Genomic DNA, 19,247 nt, shown 5'->3' with positions numbered 1-19,247 from the left:
CTATTCAACGTGGTACTGGAAGTTCTAACCAGAGCAATCAGGCAAGATAAAGACATAAAATGCATCCAAATAGGAAAAGAAGAAGTCAAATTATCTCCCTACAAAAAAACAAACAAACAAACAAACAAACAAAAAAAAACACCTAGGAATACATCTAACTAAAGAAGTGAAAGATATCTACAAGAAGAACCACAAAACACTGCAGAAAAGAAATAATAGATGACACAAACAAGTGGGAAAACCAATATCATTAAAACAACCATACTGCCCAAAGCAATCTATAAATTCCACACCATTTCTATCAAACTGCAACTGTCATTTGTTATGGAAGTAGAAAAACGTATTCTAAAATTCATTTGAACCAAAAAAAAGGAGCCGAAATAGCAAACACAATTTTAAGCAAAAAGAATAAAGCCAGAAACATCACATTACCTGACTTCAAGCTATACCCTAAGGCTACAGTAACCAAAATAGCATGGTAATGGTACAAAAACAGACAGAACAATGAAACAGAATATAGAAGCCAGAAACAAAGTTGCCTACCTGCAGCTATCCGATCTTTGACAATGTTGCCAAAAATAAGCAATGGAGAAAGGACTCTCTTATTCAATAAATGGTGCTGGGATAATGAGTATCCATAAGCAGAAGAATGAAACTGGATCCATACCAATCACTATATACAAAAATTATCTCAAGATACATTAAAGATTTAAATGTAAGACTTCAAACTATAAGAATTCTAGAAAAAATCCTGGGAAATACTAGGATTTCTAAATACTAGGAGTAAATCCACAAAAGCAATTGCAACAAAAACAAAAATTGACAAGTGAGAACTAATTAAACTAAGGAGCTTCTGCACAACAAAAGAAATTCAACAGAGTAACAAGCAACCTACAGAATGGGAGAAAATATTCACAAACTACACACCTGACAAAGATCTAAGGTCCAGAATCTATAAGAAACTTAAGCAATTCAATAAGCAAAAACAAATAACCTCATTAAAATTTGGGCAAAAGACATGAACAGACACTTAAAAAAACATACAACTGGCCCCAACACATACAAAAAAGTTCTCAATATCACTAATCATCAGAGAAATGTGAATCAAACCAATAATGAAGTCAGGCACAATGGCTCACACCTGTAATGCCAGCACTTCGGAAAGCCAAGGCAGACAGATCACTGGACTCCAGTTTGAGATGAGCTCCACCTCTACAAAAAATTACAAAAACTCCACTTTTACAAAAAAATACAGAAAAAAAAAAATATTAGCCAGGCATGGTGGCATGCGCCTGTAGTCCCAGCTACTCAGGGGGCTGAGGTTGGAGGATCACTTGAGCCCAGGAGGTCAAGGCTGCAGCGAACCATGATCACACCACTGCATATCTGCCTGGGTGACAGAGCAAGATCACGTCTCAAAAACAAACGAACAAACAAACAAACAAAAAACCCACCAGTTAGTGGTGAAGCTGCTGAGACAAGGGAAGACTTATACACTGTTGGTATGATGTGAATTAGTTGAGCCACTGAGGAAAGCAGTTTGGAGATTTTCCAAAGAGCTTAGAACCACTATTCAACTCACCAATCCCATTACTAGATATACACCCGAAGGAAAATAAATCATTCTACCAAAAAGACACATGCACTCATGTGTTCATAGCAGCACTGTTCACAATAGCAAAGACGTGGAATCAATCTAATTGCCTATCAACAGTGGATTGGATAAAGAAAATATAAGACATAGAATGCTATGCAGTCACAGAAAAGAATGAAATCATGTTATTTGCAGTACCATAGAGGCAGCTGAAGGCCATTATCTTAAGCAAATTAACACAGCAGAAACAGAAAACCCAATACTGCATGTTCTCACTTATACATGAGAGCTAAACACTGGGTACTCATGGACATAAAGATGGGAACAATCAACACTGGGAACTCCAGAGTGGAGAGCAAGGGAGGGAGGAAAGGCTAAACAAAAACTACTTATTTGGTACTATGATCACTACCTGGGTAATGGGATCATTTGCACTCCAGACCTCAGCATTATGCAATATGCCCATGTAACAATTCTGCACATGTACCCCTGAATCTAAAATACAAGTTGAAGTTATTTAAAAAACAAAAAAATTAAAAAGTAGATTAATGGAGCAGTTAGTTCAAAATCTAACTCAGAGAAGAATGAGAAATAAATCTTAGTGTGAGTATTGTTGGTACTTGTCAAGAGCAAGGTAACCAGATGCTGTCTAGAATTCAGCATAATCAATGATTACTAGAAAACAAAAAAATAAAAAAATGTGCTCTAGTTCTCGACAAAGTTAAAGTCTTCCAGATTAACTTTTTTTGGTGAAGCATTTTGGTACATTTAATACTTACATGTTTTATTAAAGCCTTGTGTGCAGTTAGGGATTCAAAATCATAAGACTGAATTCATATTAAGAACCTTATTTTCATATGAGAATAGAGGAATTTTTTTTACATTCAAATGGTAGCTATTAGGTAATCACCCTGTGCCCAGGTCTATGTGAGATGCTTGTGATTCTTGGAATGAGACAGACGGTGGTCTCGACCACTACAGAGTTTGCAGTCTAGCATGTTTCCGCCATTGTCCTGTCCCATAAACTGTTACCTATGTACGAAAGATTAGAAATATGTTCAATGGTGCCTACAGCCTTTTAGCTAGTGATATCGATGTAAGTAAACACGAATCTGTGGACTAGAGGCTGTTCTCAAAGCAGTAATTGTTCAGTAGAATTGAGCTCACTAGACTGTTTTGTTTAAATTTTCCATCTCTCAAAGGGCTCCTAACACATAGCACCCCTCTTTACTATCTGAATTCTGAAAAAATAGAAAATAAAAGACTTACATATCACCTTTACAGCTAAAAAGATCCAAGCTGAGAGACATGCTTAGTGTCTTTAACAGAGCTCCAGAATTAGGCCAATTAACTGCCTAGTCACAAGCAAAGTAGGGGTCCATGTGGAGGGCTCCTGGTGGACAGCTTCTTCTCCAGAAGAAGTAGGGTAAACTAAGTAAAGCATGTTCAGTTTATTCTTAAATTTACTGATTTTATAAATCCTTTTACGTTGTAGTGGATGGGTAATGAAGCAGAAAAGCCAGGAATAAAACTACTTGAGCATCCACTGCAAAAACAAAACACCAAGAATAGGGAAACTGCTTTCCCCTAGGAGTATGTACTGAACATATGTGTAATGGTATCAGTTAAAATAATAAGCCATTAGAATAGGACAGTTATTTAAGGTTAAATCTAATGATGTTTTCATATACTGTTCAATAAGAGGTACTAAAACATATTGTCAATGTATTATCTACCTATAGATTATTTACTTTGTAGATTAAAAAAATAGATAAAAAGTAGATAATAGTTGATTTTTTAAAATACCTATTTTTATAACTCTCCAAGTGATTTTTCCACCTCCTTTTTAACACCCAATCAACTGATTAAAGTCAGAGAATCTGCATTTAAGTCTTTATCCTGCTCCTCACTAGTTATATATTTTCTCTAGATCTCTATTGTTATCTGTAAAAGTGAAAGGGTGTAAATTAATGACCCCCAAAACCCTTCGCAACTCTCAAATTCTAGAATTATTGTGGGCCTTCTAGGTACAGTTGATATCTACTTAGGAAACCAAATCTAATTTTATATTTAGGTAAAGAAATACATGATTACAGGAGATAGTAACTATGTCTCTCCCTTTGAACTTTTCTGGCATTTATAATTTGCAACACAGATTTTTTGTACCTTGTTTCTCTAAATTATGTCTCTTTCCTCTCTGCTCAGTTGTTTCCCAACACAATATATGTGCTTTCATTATGCTGTTCCTAGGAGCATAACCTATACATTGTATAACCGATAGTACATTGTTCTGGGCCCATAGGAAATATATTCAAAGTTAATTCTTTCCTGCTAAATCACTTAAAGATGTTTATTTCTGAGGATTGCTGTTTGCAAACTTGACTCTGACCCTCTGATTGTATTTCTATTTTTAACAAACTTAGGTTCAAAATAGTTTAATTACAGCACTAATATCAGTAAAGCTGGTAAATGCGAATGCTGAAGACCACATTTTACATGGTTATTCATGTTGCTGTTTCATTAATATATTGCATTGAGTGCTTTTATTTATTTTTAGTATACTATGTGTGTCCATATATGTGCACATATGAATACACAGCAGGTATACGTGTTTTTCCTCTGCTTAGAAGGATGCTAATTCAAGAGCTTACCATTTAAATGCCAGAAAAAAGTGAATGTTGTTTTTAAAAGTCAGCAATTTACTCCCATGGTGCTCATCATCAAATGTAATATATTGTAATTTTATCATTATAAGTTATGCATGTGTAATGATCCAGTGTCTTTTTAAAGGTATGGTGTGGAGCCTCCTGGTTTGATAAAATTGGAAAAAGAGATTGAACAAGAAGAAACACTTTCTGCCCCTTCTCCTTCACCTTCTCCTTCATCAAAGTCTTCTGGAAAAAAGAGTACAGGAAACTTACTGGATGATGCAGTAAGTAAAATCAGTCAGACTTCTTACCAACGGTTAGTCTCTCCTGCACTACAAAACATATTCTGTGCAATCTCATATCAGTCTAATCTTTACCTATATCAATTTTCTTGAAATTTATTTTAAGCCCATATGAAAAACTTTGTAGTCCTACAATTCATTTTGAGATTCAAAACTGAACTAGTTGTTTAAAATGAAGTGTCACTTAATGCTGCAGAGCAATATCTATAACTTTAGAATAAGTCAGCTCCCTGAAAATTGTATTTGAAAACATGAAAGTCTCTTTGTCACTGGATCATGATTCCCCCTTTCACAGATAAGAAGTCTGAAAACAAGATCTTGAGGATTGTTAAAGAAGGGAAAGTATGTGATAGAGAAGATAAGTGCCTTGTATGGACTACCATTGTTTTTCAAGTGCTCTCATATATGAAAGGCAGGTTCCATCTTGAGGAATGGAAACATAGAAGTTGAGTAACCTGCTGAGGGGAGGGGAGGAGCTTAGATTCCAGCAGAGTTTTGTCTAACTCTTCAAGGTCCCTCTACTTAGCAGAGTACTTGAGTCACAATTTTTTGTAGTTAGGAAATGTTTTAACAATGCTCTCAGAATCACAGTAAGTTGTTTTTAGGTATAACAGCAAACACGGTGAATTGAAACTCTCAAGGTACCTTGGTTGTCTGTTAAGTAGTTATTGGTTATGAAAAGTGGTGTGCTTGAGTATGTGTATGCATATGCCCTCCACACATATATTTTAAGTGCAAATGTAAAAAGTATTAATAAAGGAGATAAATCATGAGTGACTGGGATGTTGTTTATGCAAAGTTTGTATTTTGGGAGTTGTAGTTGCTTATGAATTTTATAGAAAATCGCTATGCCAGAGGCATTAGACTGACTTATATCTCACATATATGGAGAGAGTCCTTAGAAACTAGCACCAACCACAATGCCAGCTGTAAAAATAGGCAGAACTGAAAAGGACTGGTTGTCTATAGCTGTGAGTTTCTTCCTCCAGGATATGAGCAGAAAAGAGCTGGGAAAATGGTTCGACACTACAGGATGCAGATAAAGAGATTTATCTGACTTTTGCTTTTCTCCATGTGACACTATAAACGCTATTGCAGACTTAGATGAGCCGAAATATAACAGTTTGTCTCATAGATTAAGAACCCTCATTTCTTTTAAGGGCAGCAAACATATTAGCTCTTAAAGGTATCTTAGCCAGTTTAATTTGGTTTCTTCTGGGTAACTGTTCAATCACTCTGGAACTAAAGAAGAACAGGTAAGACATTTTGATTTAATGCTACTGAAAAGGATTTTAAAATGACATAACTTTATCGAAGAATTGGTCATATACCTTGCTTTTCATAGTATTTCACTTTTTATTTTGTAAGGAAATTGAGTAACGTTATGTTAATAGTAGATAATGGTCTATTGTTTATATATTGATGAGAACATTCTTTCTTCTCTGTCAATATACTTTTTTGACTAGACTTACTTTAGGGTAAGATGTACCTCTAGTCTTTCTGTTATAAATGTATTTTCCTGTGGCAAATATACTTGCTTATAGTCCATATCCTCTCAGCTATCACCTTCATTCATTTTTTCAAAAAATACCTTATAGTCAGAGTTCCAGACCACTGAAGAGTATCTGGTTAATGTCCGTCTTAACCTCCTATTGAATGAATTACTGTATCGAATGAATTTTTTTAGTCCTGAAATTATGAGATCGCTTCCTGGTATTTGACACTGTTGACCACTCCATTCTTGAAATGCATCTCCACAACATTTCCGCTACCAGAAGGATCAAACTAAACGCACTTTGGATTTGGTTAAAATTCTATAGGGTTCCCTATAACATCTAGGGTGAGACCCAAGCTCGTTCACATGTCATATAGTCCATTGCCCTCCATGTTCTGGCCTACTGTGTGTTTTCTGGCTATTTTGTCTGCTGCTTTTGTCCCTGCATTTTGATGAAGCCATTGTTGCTTTCTCACCATATTTCTGCCTACTCACCTATTACACTACTTTTAAGCACCTTTCCATCTTTTAAAATTAAGGTTGTGCTACCTCCTATATAAAGATTTTTCTGGTATCTCTCATCCCAGGTATACTTGGCAAATTATTCCTTGGTGTTCCAAGTATTTGTACATATTTAATGAAGCATTTACTGTATTAGGCACAAATATTCTTTCATCTCAAGGTGCAGACCTTGTACTCAAAGACAAGGACCATATTTTATTGATCTATATCCAGTACCATGTTTGTTGGATAAATTATCAATGTAGCTAATCAAAGTTTAACCTTCTCCCTTATTCTATTTATCCAAATTGGCCACATGCTCTGAAAATGCATGCACCTTTCATTTCTATTGTAACTTTGTAGAGGGAGGAGATGCTGCCACTTGAAGCTATTTCTGTGAACCTAGAAAAAGTAGCTAGGATGATTTTCTTTCTTCACTAGCTTGTCTCATATCTGACAATCCTTGGGATCGGGAGAAAAACAAGAGAGGGCAGGAAGGTGGTAGGAAATCTATGAAAAGGATTTCAGAATTAAACCAATACTCCAGTTCAGAAAAAGAGAGTGAGATAAAGACTTTCCATACAATTGTAAGCTGTAAGCCAGTCAGTCAGTCCACGGTGGTTCTCCCCTACTCCCAAATTGTGTGCTCTCTATTGAGAGCAATGGAAGGAATTTCACAGGAACTTTAAACCTTCTTTAAAGTTTACCAGAGTTTAGAACATAACCATCTGCTTAGTTAAAAGTTTTAATCGAATGTAGGAAATATACAATGTGGATATTTCTGTGCCTTTGTCGGCTAGAATACTATGTTTCACAAGTCTTTAAAATGGCATTTTTCAAGGAATGTTTGATCAAAGACACCATGGTTAAATTAGTTTGAGAAATACAACTTACTATAGTCCTCATCTAGAGTCTGGTGATATAGTTTGGCATATCAAAGACTCTAATGAGTTCCATAATAAGATCTTGTTTAACCTGGAATCTTCCAAACTTATTTGACCACAGAAGCCTCTTGTTCCTTCATTTTACACTGGAGAAAACTACATTGAACTATTTGCATTCTGTTTGATAGGTTTTTTTGTTTGTTTGTTTGTTTGTTTGTTTGTTTTTACTGAAGTGTTTTATTTCAGGAACAGTGGAACAGAGAGAAAAGTAATTTGAACTTCACTAACGTTTTAAATCAGAAATTAATATATCTAATATAAAAGGAAATTGTTCCTATAGTAACCGCTTCACTGCATGTGGGGCATATATAGCAGTTGGGAGTTCAAATTGATGTACCCCAACATGGGTTTTAGAATAGAAATATAAAATAGAGATTGCTTGCAGAGTTTCTGCATTTAGTTAATAATACTGGCTATTTTTACTCTGGGAAAGCTATTATCTACCACCTCAAAAAAGAAAAGGAGGAGGAAAAAGAGACGAGGGGTAATAAAAGGGGGGAAAATAAACAAGAAATAAAAATAAAAGACAGAAAGCAAAATAAGCAGATCTGTGTTAAGTTATTATATTCCAGTGAACAGTTTCAGCAATAACTGCCAGTTTTGAAACCTTCAATGTTTCTTCACATTTCTTTGTTTGATACTTAGGGGAATAGTGGGAAAAAATAGGTGACCATTTATGTGGAAAATATATCACCTTCTTTAATCAAGATATCATGAAAGAAACACAGTGGTGTCCATTCAGATTAATTTATTCTCCAGATGTCCTGATAGAGTGATTCAGCTGTGATAAAACGGTGGAGTCAGGTTTAGTTCTCCTCTTTGCTGGGCTAGTTCTCACACAATGAGTTGAATACGGTTCTCAGAAATCATTCTTACTTTCTTCCTCTTCTCCATCAACTTCCTCAGTCTGGGGATGAGAGATAGCATAATTCTGAGTAATCAGGCTCCTCTTGAAATCCCATTTCAGCAGAAAACTGGCTGGGTTCCTAGCCAAAAAAGAACACCTGCCAGACTGACTTTTCCCTAGGTAATGTAAGAAGCATAGATGTCATCAGTCACTGTTTACTTAACAATATATTTCCACTGGCCACAGTCTGGCCTTGTTTCTTTCATTTCTGCTTCCACCTCTCATACAACTACAAAAACAGCCCTTGATTTTTAAAATCAACTCCATTTTCAAAGCTAGAAAGGCATTAGAGAAGGGCAGGCCACTTGAGAAAATGTTTCTTGTATTTTACTTCATTTGATACCAAGAGTTTCTGTCTTTTGTCTGAGAACACTGAAAAATGGAAATACTTTCGACACAGACTTACGATTGTCATTTTTTAGTGGAGGAACCAGTTGAACATCAATTTACTCTTTGGTTAATTACCACATGGCAGCAAAATTGTGCCAAGCATGATCCTCCTAAAGTTTAGGCCTCAGGCCATGTGCTTTCTTGATGCTGTCAGTCTGATTTTCTTCTGGATGATCAACCCCTCCTCCCAATGCCCCTCTATTTCTTCATCCTTGCTTTCCTCATGGAAGCCCTTATTTGTGGTGAAAAGAAAAACTGTACCACTTTTAGCAATGGCATAAACATAATTTACATATATATACACATATTTATATTTAAACATATTTTAAAACACATATAGAAAGAGATACACGTAGAAAAAACACTGAAAACAGGAACCAAAGACAACATTCATTGGTCCTGTGACCCTACCCTCAGTCCCAGAATGTGGTTCTGCATTATTGGAAGGAAATGATATGATCATTATTCAACTTTTGTACATCTTGTTTTATTATCATCGTCCCATTAGAAATAACCTTTCAAACAATTTCTTAGAACAGAAGTCTATTAGTACTGGGGTGAATGTGTCTATGGGCCAAGTATAAGAAGATAGAACAAACACAGAACACAAAGTAATTGCCCTAATCACTAACTTAATGTTAAGTAGTTTTCTCACTTTTTGATGAAAGCTATTTCTAAGATTCTGTGAATCCATGATTATTATGTTCCTCTAATTTCCCCCTGTGGCCTGTATAGATTCATGTTCTTATTTATCTATTTTGTCAATGTATATTTAATGAATACTTATTTGCCATTAAGATGTGCTTTATATCAATGATTTTAAAATATAGTGAAATACCATCTTAACTCTAAAGGAACTCAGTCTAGCGAGAAGACATTAAGGTTAACCACTAAATGAGATACAATATGCTATGATAAAAATAAGTACCAAAAGCTATAGGTTTATATGTCAGCAGAATTAGGGACAGCAAAACGGACTGATGGCAATGTATATATTAAAGTTGGTTCTTTTGTTCTTTCCCCCCCAAATAGTGTTGATTCTCTTTGTATACATCCTCATTGAGTCATAATTGCTTATGAGATAAATTTAATTTCAGGGTTTTTTTCCTTTTTTTGGTTATTCTTCTAGTGTCTTATGCTTCCATACTTTCGGGAACATTTCTTATTCTAGGAAAAACAAGTTGTTTAATTCCTTTACATTAACATGCAATTGAGTTCATCTTTTACCCTCTGCACAGTTTTTGCTTAGAAGGCTGTTTAAAGTCAGAAATTGAATTATTTGAAGGAATGATTGCATTTCTTTTGTGACATAAATGTAGACACCATGACATCTTCGTGGAAGAATTTTGGTGAGGAAAATCCAGGCCAATTTCTAAATTTGTTCTATCTAGCTTCTAAATGCAGGCTGCACATCATTTATAGCTTTCTGTTTCTTCTGTGGAAACTTTTCCTCAAAACACAGGAGATTATTGTTTTCGGTTGATTGGTTGGTTGGTTAGTGGAAGAGCAGACAGAGTGAGGGTTCCCAGTCAGGGAAAACATAAACATTAAATTGTTCCTAAAATCGTGGGCTATTATATCATCTTCTAGTAATCACAACTATTCATAAGCTTTGTGCACATATCATTTAGATCATGTATTTTTAAAAGAGTGGAAGAATAGATATAACAGGGATGAAAATCTGATATTCAGGCATCGATTACATAGAACACACGTAAGCTGTAAAACGTGGTCGAAGAAGGGTTTGATAGGTAGGAATTACTGAGATGGAATGAGTTGCAGGGTAAATCTGAGTAAATGAGATTAATTCTTAGAGAAAATCTTAGAGTTCAAAATAAGGTGAAACAATAATCTCATTTAAAAAACAACAACAACAACAACTTGTTAAATTCACTCTCAATTTATTCTGAAACTGAGTAAAATTAATGCAATTAAAATTATACTGAAGTAACATAAACTCTATGTTAACATACTTTCTATTCTAGTTTTCAACAGGTTGACCTTGACAACCCAAATGTGCATCGTCTTTTCAGTCCTCCAAAAGTAGGAACCCAGCTGATTTTTTATATTCTATAATTTCAGTTGATTTCCCGCTCATTATCCTCCAGCCTCGTCACTGTCATTAGCTAGCTTATGCCTTAGTGCAGTCATTTGCCTTCAGATGTCTTTGGGACCTGAACTTTACGTAGTTATGATTTAATGTGATATTCTTATGCTCACATGATGTCCATAGATAAAGAACAAGTTTAAAGTCATTAAGGGTTCAGGGGCCGTGGAGTCCTTGGAGCAAATTAACATAAATGCAACCTAATTAAGAAGAATGAATTTGCCTGCTCTTCTATTTCAGGTGAAACGAATTTCTGAAGATCCTCCTTGCAAATGCCCAAACAAGTTCTGTGTGGAGCGGCTCTCCCAAGGAAGATACCGAGTGGGAGAGAAGATCCTTTTCATTAGGGTAAAGTTTTACTTTTCACTTATTTTGTTCCTAATGGAAACATTCAGAATTTGAGTTAGGGGAAATATGACAGATAAGAGCAGGAACTTCCATATGGTGCTTACATTTAAAGATACGTGGTACGAATTTTTTTTTTTTAAGTAGCATACATTATAATGTTCTACTGAAGGCTAAATAGAACTGTTTTCTCTTTGTACATATACCAAAACACATACACACCAAAGACAGGTGGAGATCAAATAGAATGAAGAAGCCTTTCCATTTGTGTTCTGTTTTGCTAAGAATCAAGATAATTTAATCTCTCAAAGCAAGTTTGTGACTTTTACTAAGACCAATAATTCTTTTTTTAAAAAAAAAATAAGAAAATGAAAAATAGCGATACATTCCTAGAAATCGGCAGTTGAAAATAAAAGTAATTTTCTGCTTTATGGTTTAGTCATTTCTAAAGGAACAGAGGTTGTGATTTTTTTAAAAAAAACTATATTCTTTCCTCAGTTGAAAAAGTTAAAAAATATCTTGCTGTTTTGTAGAACACAATGATTTGAATACGTACATCTAGTACCAGCAATGTGTATTCTCACAATACTCAAATCTGCAATGACTCTTGAAATTTTGCCCTTGTAAAGTTTTCTTAATTTCTGTTTTTGACCAAAACTTATTTGCATAACAGGTCTTTTTAAAGACTCTGCAACATGTAGTTGAAAAAAGAAAGTTTAATCATAATTTTAGCCTTAAAATATAATGTTAATGATTTTGAATTTTAATCTAATTTTAGATTAGTGTTTACTAATATAGTTCTTAATTTTCCAGGAAATAATTGCTGTTCTGCTTTGGAATAGCAGCAAAAATGATATAACAATGTGTTCTTATTAGGGGTATGAGATCTGGGTAGATGGCCTCACTAGGAAAGGCAGTTGTCTGGGTTGCTTATTGTTTTTTTCTTCTTTATTGCAAAGATAGCATACATATTTTGTTAAGTCAAACTGCCTGCTGTCACTTAGTACGTTAAATAATAGTGATCTAGAATTGCCACAGATGTGTTTAAATTTTACCAGGTTGACCTTTCTCAATTGATAATCAGTCTCCTTTAGAATATTAGGCTCCAGAGCTTAGAATCAAAACATAGAGAGTCATTTGTTTAAACAGTTACTCCTTTTTGCAATAAAAGTGTTACTAAAACAAATGATTAATAAATTATATACTGCTCCCTCCAACGTAACCTATTATCTTCAGTCAAAATATATATATTACATATGTTTATTTGCATCTGAGCTTTCACATGCAAATTTAGTCATTCGTCAAAGATTTTAATGTCCACGTTTATGAATAACATGTTTTTATAGTCCTTACTATATAAGACAGGTTTTTCATTGTTCCATTTCTCTTTTCAAGAAATATTTATCTTTTGATTTTAAATCTATTCATGCATTATTTATAGAGAAATTGAGATTTGCTGTACTGAAAAAAATTGTATCAAATTTCTTAGGGATATTAATTTAATAGCAACTGATACATAAGAACATGTTGTGCACACTCAGTTTCTTACTTCGAATGTTCCAGGTGAACCTGCAATAAGAGTTAACTGTGATGTGGTTATTCACTGATTAGCCCAGCAAGTTATGGCATCATGCTATTATGACATGTTTTAGAATAGTGTATTAACGAACTTTAATCATTTATTCTCTTGATTTTTGTACTATCCACATACAATTTTACTATTTTTATAACATTTCCCTCTAAAATGAAATTTTTTAAAAATTTAATTTTTAATAAAGATAAATTTCTATCACTGCCTAAATTACAAACCAAAACTATTTGTCAAAAAAAAGAAAACATTTTTGAACATATGTTGATTGAAATACTTATCCTTTGGCTTGTCATGAGTTCATTTCCACCCTGAAGGAGTAACGTGATTCAAAAAAGGCTTCTCTCTATGTGTCTGGTTATCCGTGGAGGCTTAAAAATTAAAATTTCATAGGCAGGTCACATGTGCCTTGAATTGCATATTTTTCCCTATTTCCTCCTCTGTGTTAACTAGAGAAACTAAAAATATCTCCTTGATGTGCATATACATATGCTAGTACTTTCAATTTGTGGTAAGGATTGTCATTCTGCTCCAACTCATTGTAAGAAACTGGCAGTTACTACTCAAAAAATCTCATAGGTATTGAATTGGTTTTCAAATGATCATATGGTTGTCACTGCTAATGTTTTACCTGTATTTCCTTGAACACCTGGATTAAGTAGTAAGTGCCTATAGTCAAATTCTCACACATACTAGGTGAACAACTGCCTCATAGTGTCTTCACTGCAGTTCTTGCATTTCTTAAATTTGCATTTTTCACATGGGCATATTTTAAACTTTGTCACATCTTTTTAGAGGCTGCCTAATATGGTCATATTTACTGGCAGTATTTATGTATATTATTCTATAAAATATACATATGATGACATATACATTGTGTCTTAACATTTGTCCCCTAGTTGGCTGTTCACCCTGAGAGCAGCAGTGTATTCATGTGGTCATAATGAACATGCCAAATGCAAACAACAATTCAGAGTCACTTAAGGCTAATGAAACTGTTTACTTTTACTTAAAGATAAAACAATTATCAGAACACTAACTCAGTAAGAATTATTCCTTAGAAAGTCATAGATATGCTGGGTACGGTGGCTCACGCCTGTAGTCCCAGCACTTTGGGAGGCCGAGGCGGGTGGATCACCTGAGGTCAGGAGTTTAAGACCAGCCTGACCAACATGGAGAAACCCCGTTTCTATTAAAAATATAAAATTAGCCGGGCTTGGTGGGGCATACCTGTAATTCCAGCTACTTGGAAGGCTGAGGCAGGAGAATCGCTTGAAGCCTGGAGGTGGAGGTTGTGGTGAGCCAAGATCATGCCATTACACTCCAGCCTGGACAACAAGAGCAAAACTCCGTCTCAAAAAAAGAAACAAAGAAAAGAAAAGAAAATCATGGTCTTTTGATAAGCCTGTACCTAACACAGTTAACTCTTGACTGATGCTTAACTAAGCCAGAGTTAACAATTCCATTGCTAACCACCTTACAAGGTTTATTGACAATAACTACTTTATGTGTCAATTTATGATTATGTATGTATATGAATGTATCTTCCCTATACATTCAAACAGATACAGTAATAACAACTATGAATGAAAAAAATAAGAATGCCCGCAAATTTCAAAGGAAGACTCAGGAAGATATTTTCTGCAGAGAATATCTTTACTAAGCATATGTCTTGTCTGTGGATTTCTGGAAACCAGTGTATGAATAGATACTTCACATACATGGCTATCTAATGTGTACTTATGTATTAATAGAGGCGTGGATGTACTTTTGTAGACAGACTTGTTTATGTTCATATTTCTCCATTTACAGGTGAGGATTAATCCATGCCTAAATATTAAGAATCCTTTAGTACAAAAAAAAACCTCTGAGGATTTAGGCAAACATCCTAATAATCCATTGCCAAATGGGAATTTTTTTTTGTTTCTAGCTTATGAAAAATAATTTGTCAAAGCCAGATTTTTGCCCTGTGCTTTCCAAAGAGCAACGTTTTTTTTTTTTGAACTATCAAATGCAGCTAATTTTTATCTGTATTGTGTGCATGCAAATGTACTCTCCTCCAAGATATAAATATTTCAGTTATTTTTCAGGGACTTTGAATTTGGAGAGCGATGATAAAACCTTGCTGATTTCTGCAGTAATAGAGATTTGGATTATTTCCGTTCAATCATAATACATATCTTTGAAATGTAAATAAGTGGATCTCGGGACTAATGTCTTGATTTCAGGGAGGAGAGAATTTTCTCTTGTTCATTTGTTTATTCAGTCAGTTGGTATTTATATAGGCTTCAAGTATCAAGAAGTCACCTGGCAATACAAATCCGAATGAGCCTGTAAAAAGGGACTTCAGAAATATATCTTAGATGCAATAATGTCTGTGTTATTTGACTTATCAATTCCGATTTGATGGCTATGTTCTACCTAAGTACTCCAAGTTGGAATGCAGTGCTGTGATCTCAGCTCACTGCAACCTCCACTTCCCAGGTTCAAGTGATTCTTGTGACTCAACCTCCCAAGTCACTGGAGTTACAGATGTGTGCCACCACACCCAACTAATCTTTTTCTTTTTTTTTGTATTTTAAGTAGAGATAGGATTTCACTGTGTTGGCCAGGCTGGTTCGAATTCTTTTTTTTTTTTTTTTTTTTTTTTTAGACGGAGTCTCGCTCTGCCGCCCAGGCTGGAGTGCAGTGCTCTCGGCTCACTGCAAGCTCCGCCTCCCGGGTTTAGGCCATTCTCCTGCCTCAGCCTCCCGAGTAGCTGGGACTACAGGCGCCCGCCACCTCGCCCGGCTAGTTTTTTGTATTTTTTAGTAGAGACGGTGTTTCACCGGGTTAGCCAGGATGGTCTCGATCTCCTGACCTCATGATCCGCCCGTCTCGGCCTCCCAAAGTGCTGGGATTACAGGCTTGAGCCACCGCGCCCGGCCTGGTTTCGAATTCTTAGCCTCAAGTGATCCTCCTGCCTTGGCCTCCCAAAGTGCTGGGATTACAGGCATGAGCCACCGCACTCAGCCTCTTCCAACAGTAATTTTTAAAATGCTTAAGATGTCATTGTAAGTGAAAAAATAGGCTTTTAAATTATATTTACATATAAAATAACTTTGTGTAGAAATGATTAGCATAAAGACAAAGAAAACGGGAAACATAGAAAATAGTTTTTATTTGTCAAGGACATGGAATTATGAGTGAGTGATTTTTTTCTGTTCTGCAAATTTCTGATGCTCATTTAAAAAATTAGCAGATCATTTAAAAAATTTAAACAGATTAGCAGCATCAGCATCATCTGGAAACTTGTTAGAAATGCAAATCATTGGGGCTCACCCAAGACTTACTAAATCAGAAACTCTGAGGGCAGGGCCCAGCCACCTGTGTTTTAATAAGTCCTCCAGGTGGTTCATATGTGTCCTGAAGTTTGAAAATCACTTTAGAACAATATATAGGAAGGGATTCAGTGCACCAACAACACAACTTAAAATCATTTGCATCTCTGATCATGAAAGAATATTAGCAGTCAGGTGCTAAAAATGATCATTTTGAAGACTTTTATGTATTGTTGGAAGGAAATGCTTAAGATGTCATTGTAAGTGAAAAAATAGGCTTTTAAATTATATTTACATATAAAATAACTTTGTGTAGAAATGATTAGCATAAAGACAAAGAAAACGGGAAACATAGAAAATAGTTTTTATTTGTCAAGGACATGGAATTATGAGTGAGTGTTTTTTTTCTGTTCTGCAAATTTCTGATGATCATTTAAAAAATATGAACTCTTTAGGATAAACCAGCAACCAGATACAGTTAAAAATTTGAGAATAAATTAAAAGCCTTCTGAAAGTTGTCAGGTTAATTAGCAGTCTGCTCATTTAAATGGTCCTTTTGCTGAGCTTCCTATCTTCCGGAAAAGGGTGGGGAGGTTTTTTTGAGTCATGGTATTATTTAGACTACAGAGAATTATTGCATATTTTTGTGAACTTGTAGCATACTTTTCGTTAGATGAAGCTGTCTTCCTTTACTATTTTCTCTCTCCATTTTGGAAATTGATGTTGTTTAGGATTAGTACCTGGAAATACGCAAATGTTTACTGTCTGGATAATATGCCTTGTCTTTCCTTATCTTTGCAGACCCTATCAGTGATCTACATACTCAGATTTTTCTCTACTAATCATTACAATTTTAACCATTTGGTGTTCCATTCATTTAGGGCTCAGTTTTTAGTGACAGGAAAATAACCTAATATGATAAACTTATCTGTGCTAATTTATGAAATGGATGCAGACAGCCCCGGTGAATAGAACATCTATGGGATAAGGTCTTCACACTTAACTAAGCTGCTCTAATGTTCTGATAATAAAAATTTCTGACAAAGTAGCAGCCAGTGGGGTCACATGTTGTGAGGCAGATGACATTTTATGCTTCTTGGTTTGCTCACTAATGTAATGAATACTTTTTTACTTAATTGCAATTTATCACTACCCTAATATTGTACTTTAGAGTTGTTCAGAGTGTGTTCCCAAGAATAATAGTTCCAGATGATGTTCAAAAATATTATTTGTAAAGTTAACATGGTTAAGGGTTGAAACAGGTTTCTTTAATTGCTCTTATTTACTGATAATTGCCTTTGTTAGCCTGAATCAGAACACTTGATATATCTCATTATAACCTCCCAAACTCGTGTGGAAAATTTTGTTGCCATTTCCGTTTTACAGATGGGGAAACTGAGACACTGAGGTTGAGTAACTTCTCAAAGTTCTAAGGTAATAAGCATTGGAAGTGGGTACTAAACCCTGGCATCCTAACTTCTAAATGTATACTCTTTACCACTAAACAGTATTGATCACTTTACCTGGAATTTCTTGGACAGTTCAAAATACTAATGTGATTTGTAAGCTCTTAGAGGGAAATATATTGTTCAGCGTTTTCCAAATGTATTTAACCATAGAAATAGTCTCCCTCCCACCTTTCTTTCCCCCCAGATCATCTTCCTGTGCTAGGAGGTGATGAAAACATAGTTTGAGAAAGACTGTCAACTGAAGCAAGTGGAATAATTTGTAACATAGAATTTATATTGAAAGTTTTCCACATCTTGCCACAATTAAAACTCATATATTTTTAAGGTATTAAGGAATATTTAATTTGTACTCATTTTTACCTTCAGATTCCATTTGGAAATGATTTTCAAGGACATGACTGGAAAACCTTTAAAGAAAAGACAGCTAAAATTTAATAAGGATCATTTGTTCCAGGCATTTTACCAGCTGCTTTATGTTTATATTTATATCACAGGATTCTTTCTAAACCATACAGCTTGGAAATTGTTTTTATCTTTTTGTTACAGGTGAAAAAATAAAGTCTTAGAGAAGTTCTTAAGTAAGTAGTAAAATAAATAAAAGTCAAAGCCCTGACTTGCCAAACCTACAACACATTCCTCTCTAAGCTGCTGCCTGTGGCATGTCCATTAAATGCAAATATATTATTCAAAAGGTTAGTCCTCTAAAAATAATCAACACAACTCAAAATCATTTGCATGTCTGATCATGAAAGAACATTAGCAGTTAGGTGCTAAAAATGATCATTTTGAAGACTTTTATGTATTGTTGGAAGGAAATGCTTAAGATGTCATTGTAAGTGAAAAAATAGGCTTTTAAATTATATTTACATATAAAATAACTTTGTGTAGAAATATATTTTTATAATATATTTTATAATATATTTCATGCTTAACCATAGTAAAGTATTTTTATACCATTTTTACTTTAAAAGTATTCAGTATCCAAAGGGTATTCAATTGCATAATCAATAGTGCCTAATGTAAAGATATATAATATATTTGCCTGACTATATTATGACAGGATAAAACGTATGATAATATTTTTGTTACTGTATGATGGACACTATATAAAATGCTTTATGTGGTCTATCTCCTTAATAGGCAAAATTAACTAGCATTCTATAATAAGACATATTGTTATCCGTCCTGATATCTTTTCAATACAAATCAGAAGATAATTCTCCCATATTGCTCGTATAGTCTTGTTGAGTCTTCTCTTGCTAATTGTAGTGTTTTTTTTTTAAGTATATTGGTATTATTTCAAGATATTTTCATAGCAGAACTTCACAGTTGGGTAAAATAATATGAAATTCCATACTGACCCTCCAGTGGCTTACGAGTACTTTTCTAATTAAGAAATATGAGTACTTGAGGGGCCTAAAGAAAAGACAATGAATAATTTAATTGGAAGTCAGCAAAGGGATTTGAAATGTTATGGCGTTAACCTCCTTTGTACTACTTTTAAATTAAATCATCACCGATCAATAGAAAGATCACACACATTGTTATTGACTCTGTGTAATTTCTTCCTTAGCATAAAAATTCTTCAGGATTATGCCTGTGTGGTAAAAATCAACTCTCTGAAACAAACCAAGCAA

General features: G+C 34.6%; 1 protein-coding gene across 4 annotated transcripts in view; it reads left to right on the top strand.

Annotated features, from left to right (window-relative positions):
• Nucleotides 1-19,247, top strand: part of GAS2 (growth arrest specific 2) — a 142,439-nt gene that overhangs the window by 74,055 nt on the left and 49,137 nt on the right. For 3 of the 4 annotated variants that reach the window (XM_025357732.1, XM_025357734.1, XM_025357733.1), the window contains exons 6-7: nt 4,385-4,526; nt 11,129-11,236. In XM_025357732.1, coding sequence (XP_025213517.1) covers nt 4,385-4,526; nt 11,129-11,236 — 250 coding nt within the window. Of the gene's footprint in view, nt 1-4,384; nt 4,527-11,128; nt 11,237-17,527; nt 17,576-18,156; nt 18,189-19,247 lie in introns of all 4 variants that reach the window. The other variant, XR_003115694.1, reaches the window with a different exon arrangement.

The sequence above is a fragment of the Theropithecus gelada genome, chromosome 14 (assembly GCF_003255815.1).
Source record: "Theropithecus gelada isolate Dixy chromosome 14, Tgel_1.0, whole genome shotgun sequence".
Lineage (NCBI taxonomy): Eukaryota > Metazoa > Chordata > Mammalia > Primates > Cercopithecidae > Theropithecus > Theropithecus gelada.
Note: the sequence above shows the minus strand (reverse complement) of the source record. Positions and strands in the feature narration are given on the sequence as shown.